The sequence below is a fragment of the Mustela nigripes genome, chromosome 1, assembly GCF_022355385.1.
Source record: "Mustela nigripes isolate SB6536 chromosome 1, MUSNIG.SB6536, whole genome shotgun sequence".
In the NCBI taxonomy this organism is placed as follows: domain Eukaryota; kingdom Metazoa; phylum Chordata; class Mammalia; order Carnivora; family Mustelidae; genus Mustela; species Mustela nigripes.
Window position 1 is genome coordinate 120,504,858 of NC_081557.1, and position 19,803 is coordinate 120,524,660.

Genomic DNA, 19,803 nt, shown 5'->3' on the forward strand with positions numbered 1-19,803 from the left:
TTAACAAAAAAAAGCATTGCTTTTCTTTAAGATGAATTATTCCACATGGAGAAAGTGAGAAAAACTATACTGTCTCCAAGTTAAAAATAAGGAAAGTACCCTCTCAGGAGTGAATTCTGTCTTTTTATACTCATTGGTATAATGAAAAGACTGTCAGTTTTTATTTATTGATACTTGAATGATATCTTTCTTATAATGAGTATTTTGAACCATGAAATACAAAATCATGCCATTCTTTTTATTTATTGTAGATATTTGAAGAAAGAAGAGCTCTGCTTGGAAAATGGGTAACCATTTAAAATATAGTTACTTCTCTGTTATGTTATGTCACATTATCATAGAGCACAAAGAATTCAGTTTGAACATAAGGTAATAAGTGATCACTCATTGCCTGAGAAATTCGACTGGTACTCTCTGTATGTATCAGTTAGGGTTCTATATTCACAAAGTAAGGTTTGTAAAGGTGAGTTGAATCTGAGACGACAGCTAGCTAACCAGTCTATGTATTTTGCTATAGCATCCCAAACTTCTGTAGATACTTTGTTAGTGAAACTCATTGGAGACAGCATCTTGTCCACTGGTCAGAGATGTTATAATCCAGGTCAGAGATGTTCCCTTAATGAGAAAACATTGACTGTACGCTTTAAAGGTGAGATATTTCAAGTTGATTACACGTAACAAGAATTAAGAACCCTAAGTAGATAGGTAAGTAGGTAGCTTATAAGCAACAGGAATTTATTTTTCATAGTTGTAGAGGCTGGGAAATCCAAGATCAAGGCATCGGCAGATTTGGTGTCTGGGGACACCACTTTCTGGTTCATAGATGGCCATTGTTTCACTCTAACCTCACATGGCAGGAGGAGGGAGGGAGCTCTCTGGGGTCTCTTATAAGGATACTAATCTCACTCATAAGGGTTTCACCCTTGTGACCTAATTCCCTCCCAAAGCAACCCCCTTCTAATACTACCACCTTGTGGGTTAGGTTTCAATGTATGAATTTGTGTGTATGTTGGGGGGGGATACAAACATTTAGTCCATTGCACTAGATTAACAAAAAATACTATTTCTTAATGTTCTTGGTTGTCATAGTTGGTCATTCGTTCTTTTTTGTGTTGATCTACAAACTGCAGTCTAGGATATTTGTTAACTTAAGTAAATTTTAAAAAATTATTTGCATAGTATATCTGGAAGGATACGCAAGAAAAAAGACAACATTTGTTTCCCCCAGGGAGAACTATAAATCTGGAACAGGGTAGAAGGGACTCCTTTAGCTGAAGAACCTGTTGTACCTTTTGATTTTTTAAAATTATGTGACTGTATTACCTATTCAAAATAATAACAATATTTTATAAATATGATAAAAATTAAGAAATTAAAAATATCAAAAATTTAAAATCTAGCTAAATTTTTCTCATATCCCATTTATATTTCTAAACTAGCTTTATGTCTGTTACCAACAACTTAAAAAGAGATTTATTTAGAATAAGTGTTTTTTTATACTGTCATTCCACATACTATCAGTGGAAACCCCTAATTAATGTAACCAAGGCCAATGATCAGCCAGTATTTGATGTGACCAACTTTTCATTAGTTGGTAGCATTACCAGTTGTTAAATATTTTTTATACCATTCTGGAAAAAATTCAAGATCTTTATATTTTTTTAAAGATCTTGCTTTTCTTTTCTTTTCTTTTCTTTCACCATAGCAAATAGAAATACATTTGCAAAGATGTCTCTTTTCCAACACACTCATTTACAGGGGGAAGACATGGTTTTATATCTTGTCCTTTACATATTCCTTGACACTACCAGGCATTTAATAAATGCTTTCTAAATAAATAAGTGATACTTACTGGTTTTTCTCTTTTGTCCCACAACAAACGTATACTTTAAAGTCACTGTATCATGTGGTAGTCCGTAAACCTGCACAAATGCCACGTGAATTGTTTGAGGGGCATATTTACAATTTGCCTTATTTAATTTTCTCTCTCCATTTTAGTTTTTATTATTTTTTAATTTTTTTATGATTTTATTTATTCATTTGACAGAGAGAACACAAGCAGGTGTGGGGGGGTGGGGGAGTGGCAGGCAGAGGGAGAGGAAGAAGCACTCTCCCCGCTGAGCAGAGGGAGGAGGGGCTGGATCCCAGGACCCCAGGATCATGACCCAAGCTAAGGCAGATGCTCAGCTGACTGAACCACCCAGGAACCCCCACATTTTAGTCTTTTTGTTTATTTTCAGGAATACCATAAGAGGTTGATAACATTGAAATACATTTCCAAGAAAAGAAAGGAAAAATAAGTATACAACTTTTTTTTCTTTTTTTTTTTTTACTTAGCATGACTTGGGCTATTCATTGTAGGAATCAAGTATCAGTTTAAAGCTCAATCTAGTATTAGAAGTAAATCTAGTATTAAATAATCTGGACAGGGCACCTGAGTGGTGAGATTCCCAACCCCTCCTTTTGCCTATATGACAAAAATTGAGGAGCTAGATAATATCCAATGTAAGTAAGGATTTATTGGAGAGTAGGAAGATATGCATAAACACAGTCAGAGGGACTGTAAAGTGGTAAAGACTTAAAAGACAATTTGATGGGACTGATTGAAGTTTTAAATGCAAATGTCCTTTGAACCTGTAATTCCACTTCTGTTTATCTGTACTAGAGAAATACTCACACAGGACACGAAAAGGCATGTTTCAGAATATTGAAGTTGGTTTTTTTTCTTTTCTTTCTTTTTTTTTTTTGTACTGTAAATTGTGTCAGTAATAAATTGAGTAAATATTATGGTATAGCCATGACGAAGGAATGAATGAGAAAATGAATATGCCATGAAAGAATGAGAAAACAATATGCTCTGGGTTTACTACATGTCAGGTCATTTCTGGCTATATTTTCTTGTGTTTTTAAACTGCTGCACAGTATCCTACAAGGAGGTTATACTCTAATTTATTTAATTGTTTCTTTATTGATGGCTGTATGTGTATGCTAATGCATAGAAATGGATAATTTCAAATTGTGCATAGTGTCCATTTAGGAAGATAGAATGAGATTGGATGGCAAAGAGCAGTTACAGAGGATTTTCATGTTTAATTGTATATGTACCTTTTTGAAACTTTTAAATAATAATGTGTTCTTGCTTTAATGTGAAAATCAGTTTTTGGTAATAGGACTCAGAAATTCAACCAGAGGGATGCCCCAGTGACTCAGTTGGTTAAGTGTCTGCCTTTGGCTTAGGTCATGATCCCCAAACCCTGGGATCATGACCTAAGCCAAAGGCAGACACTTAACTAACTGAGCCACCAGGGCATCCCTGTGCATAGGGCTACTCATCAGAGAACCTGTTTCTCCCTCTGCCCCTCCCCAACTGGTTCTCTCAATCTTTCTTTCTCTCTCTTTCTTGCTCTCTCTCTCAAATAAATAAATAAAACATTAAAAAAAAAAGTCCACCAGATTGAGATAAATAACCAATAGGCAAACAATAACAGGCCTTCCTCTTCATCTTGTGCCTCACACACTGTGAACAATTTTCCTTGTCTTTCGTTGTGAGAGGAGTGGAACCTGAAGGCTCTAGCAACTGCCCTCACTTCCTGCAACTGCAGTAAAAATCCTTGGAGTAACTATTCCAAACACGGGACTTTTACAATTCTATAAAAAGGCCTTACAATAATTACAAAATATAAGCATATCATAATTGTGATATAATATAACATAGCATAATACAATTGATATAAATAATATTTTAAAAAGGGAACTAACTGTAAAGGGAGGTATACTGTAGGTGATACCAGGTTGGAAGAATGGTCCTAGCTACTCCCCAAATCTCACATCTTGGATCTCTACTATGTTATGGGTATTTTTACTTGAAAGGTGAAAATGGGAGGGATGTAGGACATTATCAAATTCCTGGACAGTTAACTCTTCCACGGATTATTTACTCTTTGGATTATTCCTAGCACCTTTTAAATTCCAAAAGGATTTTCCCCAACCGTGAAGCATTCTTCTGAGTCATCAACCCACCTTCATTTGGAAGGAGTTCAAGGAATGCAAATTCATTTTCTATTAGCCTAAACAAACACAATTAGAATAGAAAAATCCCTCGAGGCAAAGAATACCTATCAAAACCAGATATAAATTACCTTTTGACCATGGTAATCAGGGAAATAAATGAGAAACCAATGTAATTATCTTTTTAATCTCTAGAGGAAAATGTTTTAATGTTTTCTTTTATAGATTTCTTCAGCATTTTATAATCCTAGAGTTCTTTTATATTGCTTTTAAATCACTGTTCTTCAACCTGAGCTCGTTCACTTTTTGTGGGCAGCAGTGAAAGTAGATGAGCTAACCTCAGTCATTCTAAATGTACTTCCCAGCCTTGCCAATTTGCAGACATGATAATCTTGTGCTTTTTAATTTAATTGTTTGCATATATATTCTTTTCACACTGATTTAACCCACATACTTATTATTCTTAACATCACTTTGATATTTTATAATGATAGCTACCATGTCTACAATGAGGCGTGTGCCTTATTAAGAATTTTATACATAATTTTTTTAATCCTCACAACAACCCTACAATTTAGTTATAATTATTCTTAATGTATAAAAGAGGAAATTGAGAGGTTGATAGTGGTGGAATTGGGATTTAGTGATTTATTTCTAAAGAGTATTAAAAATAATAGAGTACTGTAAGTGAGATTTCCCATGGCCTCATTCCCAAACCCACCATCAATCTGTAAGGCCATACTTCCTCTTATCCTGTTGAGAGATTACAGTTTGCATAGCTGATCCCCTGTGGTTAGGCATTTTTGGTTATTCTGCTTTCCTGCAGTGGTTATAATATCTCACGAAAATTTTTTTGTAACCATAATGATCCTGGGTCCCATGTAGCTCAGTTTCTACAGAACCACAGAATGCTGCCTAGAAGTAATTTTAAAATGAATTCTAATTTTCACTTCATGTTTCAAAGAAAAAAAAATCACAGCAAAACCAGTTTAAAACTCTAGACACTCTAGACAGTACTTCTCAGGTCTCCCTTTGTTGAATAACAGAAATTCAACTTGAGTAATTCAAAAGATCAAATTGACTCTATTGAGCAATTTGTGAATCGGGTCGCATTCTATCTCGCAAATAGAAAGGAGCTCCATTTAGCTACAGAAAAGGAAAGGTTTTAAAAGGTAGAGAGGGAGCCTGACAATGGAAATTATTAGGAAAGAACACATTGTTTTAGGTAACATTGCTTTCCTAAGGGAAATGGAAGGGATCTGTTGGTAAATTTCCTAGTGCTGACCAGGAAATTCCAGGTTGACTGGTTAAAGGTTATATTCCTGGGGGATATATAATATTACAATTAGGTTAGTATTAAATTTTGCTTTGCTGACATGGGGCCCTTAACATAAGTGACTCCATTTTGTACTGTGGTTTTCTTTTTAATACCTTCCTTCATTCCTCATTTATCTCAGTCTCTAATTGCTGTTGAGGCAATGACATTCTGAACCCCTAAACTCCCAACAAGCCAAAAACCTAACTGCTTTTCTCTCTCTTCACACTTCCCCCTTGGCTATTTTGTAGATCAATGTGGTTTCTCTGGCACAGTTCTTACCCTGGCCCTAGTCATTCTGGTCTGGCTTCTCTCTTCATTCTAATAGTCCATCCCAAAAGGAAAGAAATCCCCCATTGTGAGAGCTGGAAATATGAATTGTGCAGAAATAGGGAGAGGAGAAATCAGGGAACACTCACACATGAATAGATTTCATTCATTTATTTGTAAGTTTAGGTTTTGGGTTTTTTTCTCCCCTGCCGCAAGCCCACTGTCAAGGCCTCTACGTGAGTTGTGTATTTCCACAGTGTCAGGATTCCAAACAATGACCTATCACTGTGTATTTAACTTGGCTTCATACATGTCACACAAAACAAAGTACCATACAAAGTCACACAACAGAGAAGCTATACAAGAAGCAAGGAACCAAGTGCAAGGTCAGTCCCTGAGCACGCAGTTGAGGTGAGGCCTCGGTCCAGTCTAGGTCGGCTCTCAGCTCATACTGCTGTGATGTTCAAGCAGTGGAGAATCCCTGTGATGTTTAAGATCAATCAGGTACGGCCGTTGATTGGTACGGTCAGAAGTGGAAGGGTCAGTGTCTGCAGATTCTGACAGTTTGCTGCAGAAATCTTCTGTTTAAAGGAGTTTAATCAGTCTTGGGCCTTTGCAGGCCTTCTAGTGATTATCAGCTCTTGGTTCTTTCAGGTTCCTGGGGCCTTGCTGATTATCAGTCCTTAGTACAGCCAGTCTCTGTTGTTTTTGGTGATATCTGGTCTCAGGTACAACATCCTTGGCTAGTTATGTCACTGCTTGACATGAGTGACTCCATCTTGCTCTCTACATCCTTCCCCCCACTTGAATTAGTTTCCAAACTGAGATTCTTAGGTCATAAAATAGATATATATAATAGTGAATAGTTTTCATCAAGAAATATTCTTGCAAATTAAAAAAATACATCATGGGTGCCTGGGTGGCTCAGCGGTTAAGCATCTACCTTTGGCTCAGGTCCTGATCCCGGAGTCCTGGGATCAAGTACAGCGTCTGGCTCCCTGCTCATCAGGGAGTCTGCTTCTCTGCCCCTCCCCTGGCTCTCGCACTTTCTCTCTCTCCCTTTTGCCCTCTCTAAGTAAATAAGTAAAATCTTTAAAAAAATACTTCATAAGACTATAATGAAGTTGACTTGTCATGCTTTATATGCTTTTTTAGGTAGTGTATTTTATGATTACAGCTAAAATTTCTTATAAAATTCTCACTAGCTTGAGACAGCCATAGAAAATATCTATATGCAAAATGCAATAGTATACAAAATATAGGCCACCCCAAACTTTCCTATCTCTCTTCTCTAAAATGGGCTAAGGAAAAAAAGAGAGGTTTAGACGTCCAGTAAAGTGGCTCATTCAGTTGGTAGGTGTTCCCAGAAAAGCCTTTCTTTTGGTTTTGGCCAGCCCTCAGATTCTTATCTGTGATCAGTCATTGATGTTGGAACTGTTTAGGGTTATCTCTAGGGAAAATAGTGAAGTAACCAAAGCTCTTGTTTGCCCTGCCTCAGATTACTTTGGCATCTCCTGCCTGTCTCTGACACTCCCAATCAATCATTAACACATTGGTGGGACTTTAACCCTTCTCAGGGATATTTAGACAGTATACCTTATCTCCAATGGTGAATGCAAAGCTTTGTTTCTGGTCCTGGAGTTTGGCACTTATGAGCCAGTACAGAAAGTCTGGCCAGAGAGGAGCTGCCCAGGTGCCTTCTCTTGAAATTTTATATACACACACACACACACACACACACACACACATTTTTGAAAGTTATATTTATGTATTTGACAGAGAGAGCATGAGAGCACAAGCAGGGGGAGCTGCAAAGGAGGGGAAGAGGGAAGCTCCCCTCTGAGGCTCAATCATAGGACTCTGGGAACATGACCTGAGCAGAAGGCAGATGACCAACTGACTGAGCCACCCAGGTGTCCCTGAAATTATATTTTTAAGTATATATTTTCTCAGTTTTTGAATATGGCCAGCTCCCAACTTACTGTCCTTATGTAACTACAAGTTCTGAGGTCAAGTGCACACACGTTTGTGTACACACTCAGGTCTTGCACATGCTCACATGTATATATGTGAGGAAGAATAGGTAAGTAACAAAACAACACATTTGTTAATTAGGGGAAGAGATACATGCTATTCATTAGGAATAAAATAATTAAACTCAATTCTGTGCCATTCTTATCCATTTCTCTAATGAATCTCTGGTCTCAAACTGAACCTGCAGTTTTTTTTAATCTTTCTTTTTTCCAGTTTGACAAATGGACAGACTCTCAACGGAGAAGAATCTTGACAGGCCTGTTAGAACGTTGCTCCCTGTCACAGCAAAAGTTCTGCTGTCGAAAACTTCAAGAAAAAATTCCAGCAGAAGCTCTGGATTTTACTACCAAGCTTCCAAGAGTGTTATCTCTATACATCTTTTCTTTCCTGGACCCACGAAGCCTTTGTCGTTGTGCACAGGTAAAAAGGCAAAGAATCCGTATACATGTTTTGTAGTGATAGCCTAGAAAATTCTAAAATGAGGGGGGAAAAAAAGCACACATGCAAAACCAAGAAATAGATGAGATGGTCAATATGTGTAGTCTATATAGTTTGAATTAACCCCCGTCTTCTTTGTGCCTCTCTATTTACTGCTCAAAAGTAGATGTAAAATGATGTAAGACATCATTAGTGTCCACAGAATAGTATTTGCTGGTTGAGGAGACAAACATACATATGAAATGGTTCATCAGCAGAACAGTCTTATATTATAAAGCATATAACTAGAAAACAATTGTAAATTGTACAGTACAGGCTATTCATAAATAGAAAAGCTCAAAATAAGGTACTAGTGGGGTATGTACAAAGAGTACAAATCTTAAAGAGTTCTGGGGGCGCCTGGGTGGCTCAGTTGGTTAAGTGTCTGCCTTTGGCTCAGGTCATGGTCCCAGAGTCCTGGGATCGAGCCCTGCAGGCTAGCCTCTCTCTCCTTCTCCCTCTACCCCTATTCGTATGCTCTCTCTCACTCACTCTGTCTCTCAAATAAATAAATAAAATCTTAAAAAAAAAAAAAAAAAGACTAAAAGAGTTCAGAGTAAATAGACTTGCTTCCATTGGCCTTGGAAAAGGGGCTGACTATATTGCTTTCCTACAAGTTAAGTCCACGGTCTGTTAAAGTGTACTTTAACTGCGGGGCGCCTGGGTGGTTCAGTGGGTTAAAGCCTCTGCCTTCGGCTTGGGTCATGATCCCGGGATCGAGGGATCGAGCCCCGCATCAGGCTCTCTGCTCAGCAGGGAGCCTGCTTCCTCCTCTCTCTCTCTCTGCCTCTGCTGCCTACTTGTGATCTCTGTCAAATAAATAAATAAAATCTTAAAAAAAAAAAAAAGAACATAGCATTCTAAATGTCCAACAGTAAAAGACTATCATATAGCCATATGATGAATTATTGTGTGGCCATTAGAAAACATGTTTTCTAAGACCAAAGATGCTTATAATAGGTGAAATGAAGAAAGCACTATCTAAAATTGGATATATAGAATTTCCCAATTTGCTTTCATACATGCTTAGAAAAAAGATGGAAAAGAACCATGTCAGGTGGTTAATAAAAGTCATGTCTGACTGGTGGGGTATGGGTATTGTTTTTCTTGAAACTTCTTGGAATTTTCCAAGTTTCGCACAATGAGAATGTTATCACTGGAGGGAAATGTTATTTGAAATCACTAATCCTATCATATATGTGTATCATATGTCAGTCTTGCAAGATCTCAGCATTATATTTGTTCCCAGTCCTGCCTGTGAGGAAGACACAGGCGATTGTTCTTTAGCTAGATTTAAACACTAATATCATTGCACTAAAATGAGCTTTGAGCAGTTTAAAAATATGGGGGGAGGCTGATAATTTTGAAAGCTCTTACCTACCCTTCAACCCTCCTCCTTCCTATCTACTTAAAACAAACAAAAAACAACAAAAAGCAAAAACATAACGTACAAAAAACCTACTACTCCGGGGGGAAATCAAAACAATTTAATAGCCATGTCACAACAAGATGTAAGGAAAATGAGGAAAAGAGTGAAAATGGAGAAACTTCTCCATCCCCTCCCTGCGAAACCTCTCCTCTCCACTGAATTCTAAGTTAATTAACCATACGGGGATTAAGGTCGATGTTGTTGCCTTTCTGCACTAAACGAAGTAGATGTGATTTCTGTTCTTGCCTGCAGGGCTTTGATTCTCTACCCTTTTTCGTCCTTCCAGTTCCTGAACCTGTTATTTCTTGTAATTGTGCCCTCCCCTCTCCTGTATGTCTCCTCTTCAGCACAGAAAACAATGCTAAACACAATGGAGCTCTGTACTTGGTAGATGGAAGGAGGGGGAATGGGAGGGCCAGGTAAATGGATGTATCTTACAGTTTCTGCCCTTTCTTCTTTCTTTCTTGCATTTTCTTCTTCTTTTTTAAAAGATTTTATTTATTTATTTGACAGAGAGAGAAAGAGATCATAAGTAGACAGAGAGTCAGGTAGAGAAAGAGGGGGAAGCAGGCTCCTCGCCAAGCAGAGAGCCTGATGCAGGGCTTGAGCCCAGGACCCCGAGACCACCACCTGAGCTGAAGGCAGAGGCTTTAACCCACTGAGCCACCCGGGCGCCCCTCTTTCTTTCATTTTTTATGCTCAAAAATTATTAATGATCTACTTAATGTTGAAAAAGAAGCTAGTTTTCCAAGGATGAAATTTGCATTGGAAAGTTGGATGTCATCTTTGCAACTCTTAGAGCCAAGACACAGAACCCCATGTCTGAACTTTGTATATGAACTTGACCCTAGTTTTCAGCAAGACTTGTTCAAAATCTGGAGTAAGTTATTGTAAACACTGCTGCACATAATAGGATCACCTCCATCTGGATTGTGAGATTGACCATAATGCTGTGGGAATGGAATGTACAGAGCAAATAATCTATGCTCTATGGAATCTTAAAGGCTATAGAGGACATACCATATGCCCATATGTCAAGGACATACCTTGACTTTCTATTTACAAAATTTCTATTTAGAATGGAGGGAAAATGGAAACATATCAAAAAATGAGTAAAGAATATGCTAAGATCTGAGTTTCTATGACCTTCATATAACTCTCATATGAGCATCTAGGAAATTCCAAAGTCTCTCTGAGCCACAGTTCTCTCATTTGCAACATGAGAGTAATAATAACACCTCTTTCCTTAGGGGGGGATGGTTAGTTAATAGGTACTCAGTAAATATTAGTTGACTCTGAAAATCCTTCTGCCTGGGTAGAGGACACTTCAGGTAGGTAACTTTTTAAGCTTTGATTTGGAGGAAAAGAAAAAAAGTCATCTCAGGTCTAGGGTGACAGCTGAAGACCTAGAGAAAATGGGCTGAGTAGGGTTTCTCTTTTCTTTCCAATTGTTGCTTTTCCAGGTGAGCTGGCACTGGAAGAACTTAACTGAGCTGGATCAGCTCTGGATGCTCAAATGTTTACGATTTAACTGGTACATCAATTTCTCTCCAACTCCCTTTGAGCAGGGTATATGGAAGAAGCACTACATTCAGATGGTAAAAGAACTTCATGTTACCAAGCCAAAGGTAAATTTGGGGCAAAAAGGAACAAACATACATGTATCAGCTATTTAGGAGTACGAGGGCGGGGGTGGGGTGGTGCCAGGAATGGGTTAAACAGGTGATAGGGATTAAGGAGAGCACCTGTGACAAGCACCGGGTTTCTGTGGAAGTGTCAATCACTAAATTGTACACCTGAAATCAATATCATACTGTATGCAACTGGAGTTTAAATAAAAACTTAAAAAAAAAAAAGAAATTCTAGACTAAGACTAAAAAACTTGAAGTTGGGGAGTGGAATAATGAGTGTACTAAAGTTCTTTTTAATCTAGAAACTAAGCAGTATAAGCAAAGGAAATACACTATTACTTCAAAATTCTCCTTTTCTGCGATCTCGATAGTCCTTTCCGAGACATCCATGTTAGCCAAGAACCCTCATTAGACTCTCCTAAACCAGCAGTTCCCCAGGAGGTTAGGACTGTGGAGCTCCTCACTCTGTTCAGATTCCTGAATTTCCCTATCTCTGACTCCCATGCCAGGCAATTCTGACCTGGGACTCTGTGGGTATTGTGCAGTATTTGCTATCAATGGGTCATCCAATTCTACTTTATTAATTCGAATTTTCTGATTCTACCAGGTGAGCAAAAGGTTATTTTTATATCATTTATAAAGAAAAGTTTTCCAATAAATATGTAATTTTTGAAGGGAATAATGAGTATACTAAAGTCCTTTTTAATCTAGAAACTAAGCAATGTAAAGCATTTACATATAATGATAAAAAGTAAATAATGCAAGAATAATTTTTCTAGTTGTTTTCTCTGCATTATAACCAATGTTTATGTTCCTTCTTATAGTCACAGTTAATTAGATAACTCATGGGAAATTTTTATGAGTCTTTTCTTTATGGTGTGATCTATACACATGCGGAGCTGTGCATTGTTTTGTATGATAGATGAGTTCCTGAAAAATTATGTGTAAATTAGATTTTTTAATGATTTTTAAAACCACAGGGGTATCATTTTCTATTAAAAAAATGGCAGTGAATCCTTTTAAAATTGAAGAATCTTTTTAAAGATGAATAGTCAACTCCTAGCTTCTTCATTTGGGTTGAGTTTTATTGTTTTAAAGTAGAATCCATCTACATTTAGTACAGTAGTAAACTATGCATAATTAATGTTGTTCTAATTGCAATGGTAAAACTAGCCTTTCCGATTTCAGTAATTGGTGTGCTCCAGAAGGATTTCTTTTAAAAAGAAAAACGTAAACTGCAGTGATGGAGAAAGTTATTTTAAAAATTACCATAGCTATGATTTCTTTTCAAGATTTGATAAGGCTTTTCTTGACTCTCATTTTCAGTTAGGGGCAGGGAATGGCATTCAAAGCTGAAGCTTGGGCCATTCTGGGGCAGATAAGAGAAGAGTAATTAACTAACCTGTAGAAGAAAAAGAGGTTTTGAGTATTTATAAAACTGACTTGAAAGCATTGTCTTCAGCTGTACTTCTTTTCTATAAAATGTGCATAACTATATTTAAAAATGAATCGTTCTGATCCAAGAAAATTGCCATCTCTTCGCTTAGTATTAAATTTCTTTAGGGAACACTTATATTAAATGTTATATTAAATGTTAGTTTTTCTATTTTAAAAAAGGACCTGGGGCGCCTAGGTGGCTTGGTCGTTGGGCGTCTGCCTTCAGCTCAGGTCAAGATCCCAGAGTCCTGGGATCAAGTCCCGCATTGGGCTCCCTGCTCAGCGTCAAGCCTGCTTCTCCTTCTCCCTTTCCCCTGGCTTGTGTTCCCTCTCTCACTGTCTCTCTCTGTGTCAAAGAAATAAATAAAATCTTTAAAAATAAAAAAAATAGGGGCGCCTGGGTGGCTCAGTGGTTAAGCCGCTGCCTTCGGCTCAGGTCATGATCTCAGGGTCCTGGGATCGAGTCCCGCATCGGGCTCTCTGCTCAGCAGGGAGCCTGCTTCCTCCTCTCTCTCTCTGCCTGCCTCTCTGCCTACTTGTGATTTCTCTCTGTCAAATAAATAAATAAAATCTTTAAAAAAAAAATAAAATAAAAAAAAATAAAATAAAAAAAATAAAAATAAAAAAAATAGACCTAAGTCAGAAAGCCTGAAGAGTCATGTGACTAAGGTTAATAAAAGTCAGGTGACTAAGGTTAAAAAGTCAACTGTCAGCACAATACATACTTGAGTAATTTGGGTAATTCCCTGTGAGATTGCTCCAGTGATGGTGAACGTAGGCAGCCCCTGGATTAAAGCATAATTTACCTTTACTCAAGCACCTTCCCTAGCAACCTTTCCCTCAATACCCTGTACTTAGCATGTGCTCCAGCAGAGCTTTTGAAAGCATTTTATGATCAAGTGGTTGTGGTTCATATTAGTTTCCCCAACCTTAAAATGAGAGGACTGGACAAGAATGATCTTTATAACTATCTATCAGGCTATGCTATATCTACTCCAGACAGCATAATTTCAAAAAGACTTCATCTACAGAAAGAAGAGGAAGTTGAACCCAAAGTAGATAGAAGAAATAATAAAGAGCTAAAGTCAATGAAATTTGAACAGACAAATAATAGAATCAGTGAAACCAAAGCTCCTTCTTTGAAAACTTAAATAAAATTCCTAAGTTGCTAGATAGGGCGATGAAGGAAAAAAGAGAGAAAATGTAAATTACTAGTGACAGGAATGAAAGAGGGGGCATCACTGCAGATCCTTGTAAATAAGAATAATGAGAGAGTTTTATGAACAAGTCTATGTCACTAAATTCAAATACCTAGATGAAATGGACAATTCTCGAAAAATGCAGATTAGGAAAACAGTTTCACTAGAAAATAGAAAACATGAATAAATCTTAATCAATTTAAAAATCGAATTCACGGCTACCTGGGTGGCTCAGTTCTTTAAGCAACTGCCTTCAGCTCGGGTCATGATCCCGGAGTCCCAGGATCGAGTCCCACATCGGGCTGCCAGCTCCATGGGGAGTCTGCTTCTGCCCCTGACCTTCTCCTCTCTCATTCTCTCTCTCTATCAAATAAAAAAATAAAGTCTTAAAAAAATAATAAAAAATTCATAATTTTCCACAAAACTCCAGACCCAGATATCTAGCTTCTTTTTTTAAAAAATATTTTATTTATTTATTTGACAGAGATCACAAGCAGGCAGAGAGGCAGGCGGGGAGAGAAAGAGAGAGAGGAGGAAGTAGGCTCCCCACTGAGCAGAGAGCCCGATGTGGGGCTCGATGCCAGGACCCTGGGATCATGACCTGAGCAGAAGGCAGAGGCTTTAACCCACTGAGCCACCCAGGTACCCCCAGATAGCTTCATTAGCGAATTCTGTCACACACATAAGGAAGAAATATCAATTATACATAAACTCTTTCATAATATGGAAGATGAGGGGCGCCTGGTGGCTCAGTGGGTTAAAGCCTTTGCCTTCGGCTTAGGTCATGATCCCAGGATTCTAGGATCGAGCCCCACATTGGGCTCTCTGCTCTGTGGGGAGCCTGCTTCCCCTCTGTTTCTGCCTGCCTCTCTGCCCACTTGTGGTCTCTGTCTATCAAATAAATAAATAAAATCTTAAAAAAAAATAATATGGAAGATGAGGGAACACTTCCCAACTCATTACCTTTATACCAAAACAAGATAGACCCTTAATAAGAAAACAAAACAAAACCACAGATTAATATCCCTCATGAACACACATAAAAACCTTTAAAAATATTAGCATATTAAATCAAGTTCTATACAAAGAAAGAATAATTCATGATGACCAAGTGGGAAGTATCCATGGAGAGTAAGGTTGGCATAATATTAAAAAATTAACCAATGAAATTCACAGAATAGAAAAGAAAAGATGTATGGTCATTTCAGTATATGCAGAAAAAAGCAGTTAACACGAGTTCGACATCATTCATGATTCTAAAAATTCTCAAAGACTTTAGATGAAGTGAACAAAAATTTTGTTTAATACAGAAAAGTCATCAGTTTTCATTATATCCTGTTTTGTTAAAGTGTCAAGCATTTTTCAGACTAAATAATGTTTACTTACATATAATAACTAGCATGTATACCTAAAATTTTCCCCCTGAAGTTTTTTATTATCATATACTATTTATTCCCAGTAGTACTAAACTAGACCTACTTAAGCAAAGTCTTTGTTCAATCTATGCTCAGAATTGGAATGAATGTCCATTTTAAATGAGACCTGAACAAAACATTAAATACCAAACCAATAATGAGCTATCGATTATATAAAGAAAATGTTTTAATTAGTTACTAAACTACAATCATCCATTAAATCAGTAAATATTTAATAAATACGGTTATGTGCTAGGTACTCAGTATAATGATCCTAACCCTGCTTTCAAGAAGCAGAGTCTAGTGACCTTAGACATAGACAAATACAAAATTACAGCACTGAGTACTAAGTGCTATTCTGTAACAGAAATATATACAAAGAACAGTTGAAACAAGGATAAGAAACTGATTCTGCTTGAAGGGTTTGGGGAATTTCTTAATTGTCACAAACAATTCAAGCAAACCAATTTACCATGCAAAGCTTCCCTAATCTCTTAAAGAACAAAAATTAAGCCCTTAATGGCTTCTCTACATACCATTACTGCTTCCCTTAGGTTACAACCACATAAAAACCTTATGAATTTCACATACGAAAATAGACTTTCCATTTGGGAAATTAAAGCCAAAGTATTCTTTGAGAGCAGTTAAGATTTTGATAACTGATAAAATCTACAGTCTACCTGTGTATACGTCAAAGTTGTCCCTATGTTCTACAGATAATTAAGCATGGAGTACTATTTTTTGGAATGTATATGTTTTATTGAGTTAATTAACTGCAGTTGTGGAAAACGTACACAATGATGTGGTAGACGAGGTGGCAGTCCAGGATAGACAGGATTAGAGCTAGGACTTGAAGTAAGACAGTCCTAGATTCACATTCTGACCCTCGGTCTTACCATTTAATGTAGTAGTGGGTGAGTTCATTGGCTTTTCCCGTCTTCAGTTTCCTCTTCTGTAAAGTGGGAGTAGTAAGTATTCCCTTTTACAGTTATAATGAAGGTTCAATAAAATAATGCATGAAGACTTCCTGAGACAGTACCTGGCACTTACAAGACTCCTGGGTTTGTGGCTGCTGTAATTACTGTCACCATTATCATTGCAGTCGTGGCGAAGATGATGACAAAGATATAATGATGATGATATGATGATTTTTTATTGTAATTATTACGTTGTTTTAAGAACAGAAATAATTGATTTTCTTCTTCTAGACACCTCCAAAAGATGGGTTTGCCGTTGCCGACGTTCAATCAGTTACAAGCAGTCCTGCAGAGGAAAAGCAGTCCCCTGCGTCAGCTTTCAGGTCGTCTTCCTCTTTGAGAAAGAAAACCCACCCAAAGGAGAAAGAGCTCCCACCCTGGAGATCATCTGACAAGCATCCAACTGATATCATTCGCTTCAATTACCTGGACAACTGTGACCCCAGTGAGCAAATCTGGCAAGGGTGAGAAGCTCTATGCTCTTCTCTATTTACTTGCCGTTGGAAACAATTTGCTGGCACTTAGGTATACGAAAAGAGGAAAATAGAATTTCCTGTGAAATACAAATGCTTTTCAATACATAGAAGCAAAACATCATTGGAAGGTAAAGGAACCATTATTGGTAAATTTGCCCTGCTCATCAGGATCTGTTTGCATTTTGTAGCTATAATGATTTAACATTACAGCTCCTTTTAATAGTTAGGACTTCAGATTTCAGTCTAGCCCCACAGAGTTCATTCTGGTCTTTTCCTTTTTCATATTTTCACCTCCCTTCTCTGTCAAGGAGAACCTTGGTTCTCATGTTTATTTATACAAGTTATATATGTACATATAATATATAATCAAAATATATATATACATATATAACTTGCATACAAATTTATATACATATGTATATATAATATACATTTGTATATGTAATATGTGTATACATAATATAATATATATATTATAAAGTATACACATATACACAAACAGTATATATTTACTTACAAATTCTGAAAATAATTTCAAAACTGCTAACTCATTTCATTATTAAAACAAATCTGCTGGGTCATCTGGGTAGCTCAGTCAGTTACTCATCTGCATTCAGCTCAGGTCCTGATCTCAGGGTCCTGGGATGGAGTCCCACACCAGGCTCCTTGCTCAGTGGGGAATCTGCTTCTCCCTTTGCCTCCTGCTTGTGCTCTCTATCAAATAAATAAATAAAATCTTAAAAAAAAAAAAAACTTTTTTGGATCTATAGGCCTACCTCTTTTTTTCCCCCCTTGCAATTTGTTTGTTACAGAAATCAGGTCATGTATCCTACAGAGCTTTTCACATTCTGAATTTTGCTGATTGCACTCCCAACATGCAGCCTAACATGTTCTCTGTCTCCTATAACTTGGCCATACGCATGGTCAGATCTAGAGCCTTGAGTATATAAGATCACGTACTTCCATCATAAGGCACATTATTTCTGGTTGTCTCCTTTTTTTATGATGTTAGTGGCTATTGAAGACCATGGCCTAGATCCATTACTACAGGCAAACTTTTTTAGAGAACGCCAGACAAAAATATATACGTTAGGCTTTACGGGATATGTCTCTGTCACAACTGCTCAACTCTGCGATTGTAGCCTGAAAACAGCCAAAACAATATGCAAACAATAAGCATGATGATGTCCCAATTTAGCTTTATTCACAAAAACAGGCATTGGGCCAAGTTGGCCTCTGGGTTCTAGTCTGCTGATTCCTACCTTATCCAAATATATATGATAGTTTTAGAAAACCAATACTAATATTAATTCAAACAACAGGATTACTAAAAACAGTTTAAGATTTCTTTGCCGGTGTTTTTGTCCTTAGGACATATTCTACTAAGACTATTCAGACAAATACTGTGTTTCAAGTCTCATGAAGTAATTCCTCCATGTGTAGTAATGCTACCAACACCAGAGACAAGATTATTTCTTTCATTTTGTTCTTAGATTTTAGGGATTTCCTTCCTTTGTCTTATTTTATGATTTTGAGAAACATTGAGAATGTTCTAAAGTCAAATAAATAAAACAAAGTATATTTGGAGAGTCTAGCTTCTGTTCCTACCCCTCCATATTGTTCTTTGTTCTTGATTGGATCACATGGGAAGCCTACTTATAGGTAACCATTTTTTAAGTTGTTATGGTATAGTCCTTCTATTTAACAAAATTTTAATCAAATACACACATCTGTTTCTGGAATAAATGGTGGTACACAACATACCATTTTATTCACCTTTTTTTCATATAACAATATATCCTGGATATGTTATTGTTATATATATGTCATATACAACAATATATCCTGGATATAACTATATCACCCCATGGTTGGATGTAGAAATACCCTGCTTTCCTTTTTATAGCTCATAGTGCTCCATTGTGTGGATGGGCCAGAGTTGATTCAACCAGTTCTTTAGTGCTCTACATTTGGCTCATTTTCAGTTGAGTGAAAACAATCATTTAAATCACAGGAACAACAAAGTCCAACAGACAAATAGATGTGCAAATTTAAAATGATTCTAATGTTCCAATGATTTCTGACTTACAGGAGGAGGAAAAGACATGAAATGAATCCAGATTTCAGCCGACAATCACATAATAAGAAACATAAATTGCAGGACAGATCTAAGCTAAGAAAAGCACAGTCACTGGTAAGTATTGCTTATAAAAGCTTCCACACCATAACGTTTATGAAAATTGCGGGATTGCTAATTCTATTTGTGAAATGAAATTTGTTGTTGTTGTTTTTTAACCAGAATCATCAAGTGGTCGTTTTAAATTCTGGTCTCTGACTGACAAGCTGTGTGACCTTGAAGGCATCCTTTACTTAATTTCTCTAAGTCTCTATTTTTAATTTTTAAAAAATATTTTATGTATTTATTTGACAGAGAGAGAGAGATCACAAGTAGGCAGAGAGGCAGGCAGAGAGAGAGGAAGGGAAGCAGGTTCCCTGCTGAGCAGAGAGCCCGATGCAAGGCTCAATCCCAGGACCCTGGGACCATGACCCAAGCAGAAGGCAGAGGCTTTAACCCACTGAGACACCCAGGTGCCCCTCTAAGCCTCTATTTTTTTTTTTTTTTTTAATTTCAGTATAGTTGACACACAGTGTTACATTGGTTTCAGGTGCATGACGTCGTGATTCCTCATCTCTAGACATTATGCCGTGCTCACCTCAGGTGTAGCTACCAACTGTCACCACACAACACTATCATAATATCAGTGACTATATTCCTTATGCACTCCCTTTTATTCCCATGAGACTCTAAGTCTCTACTTCTCTTATCTGTTAAAAAAACAAAAACAAAAACTGGATGCACTGAAGTGTATGGATCTGCTCTGAAAAGCAGATAATATAATGGGTACATTGTTATCATTGGTTCTTTCTTCTGCTATGAGTCTTTAGGGGTGGGGGGAAGGATAGGCTATAGAAATTTCTTTATATAAATTACTTACGGGGCGCCTGGGTGGCTCAGTGGTTAAGCCGCTGCCTTCGGCTCAGGTCATGATCTCAGAGTCCTGGGATCGAGTCCCGCATCGGGCTCTCTGCTCAGCAGGGAGCCTGCTTCCTCCTCTCTCTCTCTCTCTGCCTGCC

General features: G+C 37.3%; 1 protein-coding gene across 6 annotated transcripts in view; it reads left to right on the plus strand.

The window, feature by feature from the left end:
• Positions 1–19,803, plus strand: part of FBXO16 (F-box protein 16) — a 53,688-nt gene that overhangs the window by 12,387 nt on the left and 21,498 nt on the right. For 5 of the 6 annotated variants that reach the window (XM_059372534.1, XM_059372568.1, XM_059372525.1 and 2 more), the window contains exons 3-7: positions 252–287; positions 7,841–8,047; positions 10,997–11,161; positions 16,424–16,656; positions 18,760–18,862. In XM_059372534.1, the coding sequence (XP_059228517.1) occupies positions 252–287; positions 7,841–8,047; positions 10,997–11,161; positions 16,424–16,656; positions 18,760–18,862 (744 nt within the window). The remainder of the gene's footprint in view (positions 1–251; positions 288–7,840; positions 8,048–10,996; positions 11,162–16,423; positions 16,657–18,759; positions 18,863–19,803) is intronic. The other variant, XM_059372543.1, reaches the window with a different exon arrangement.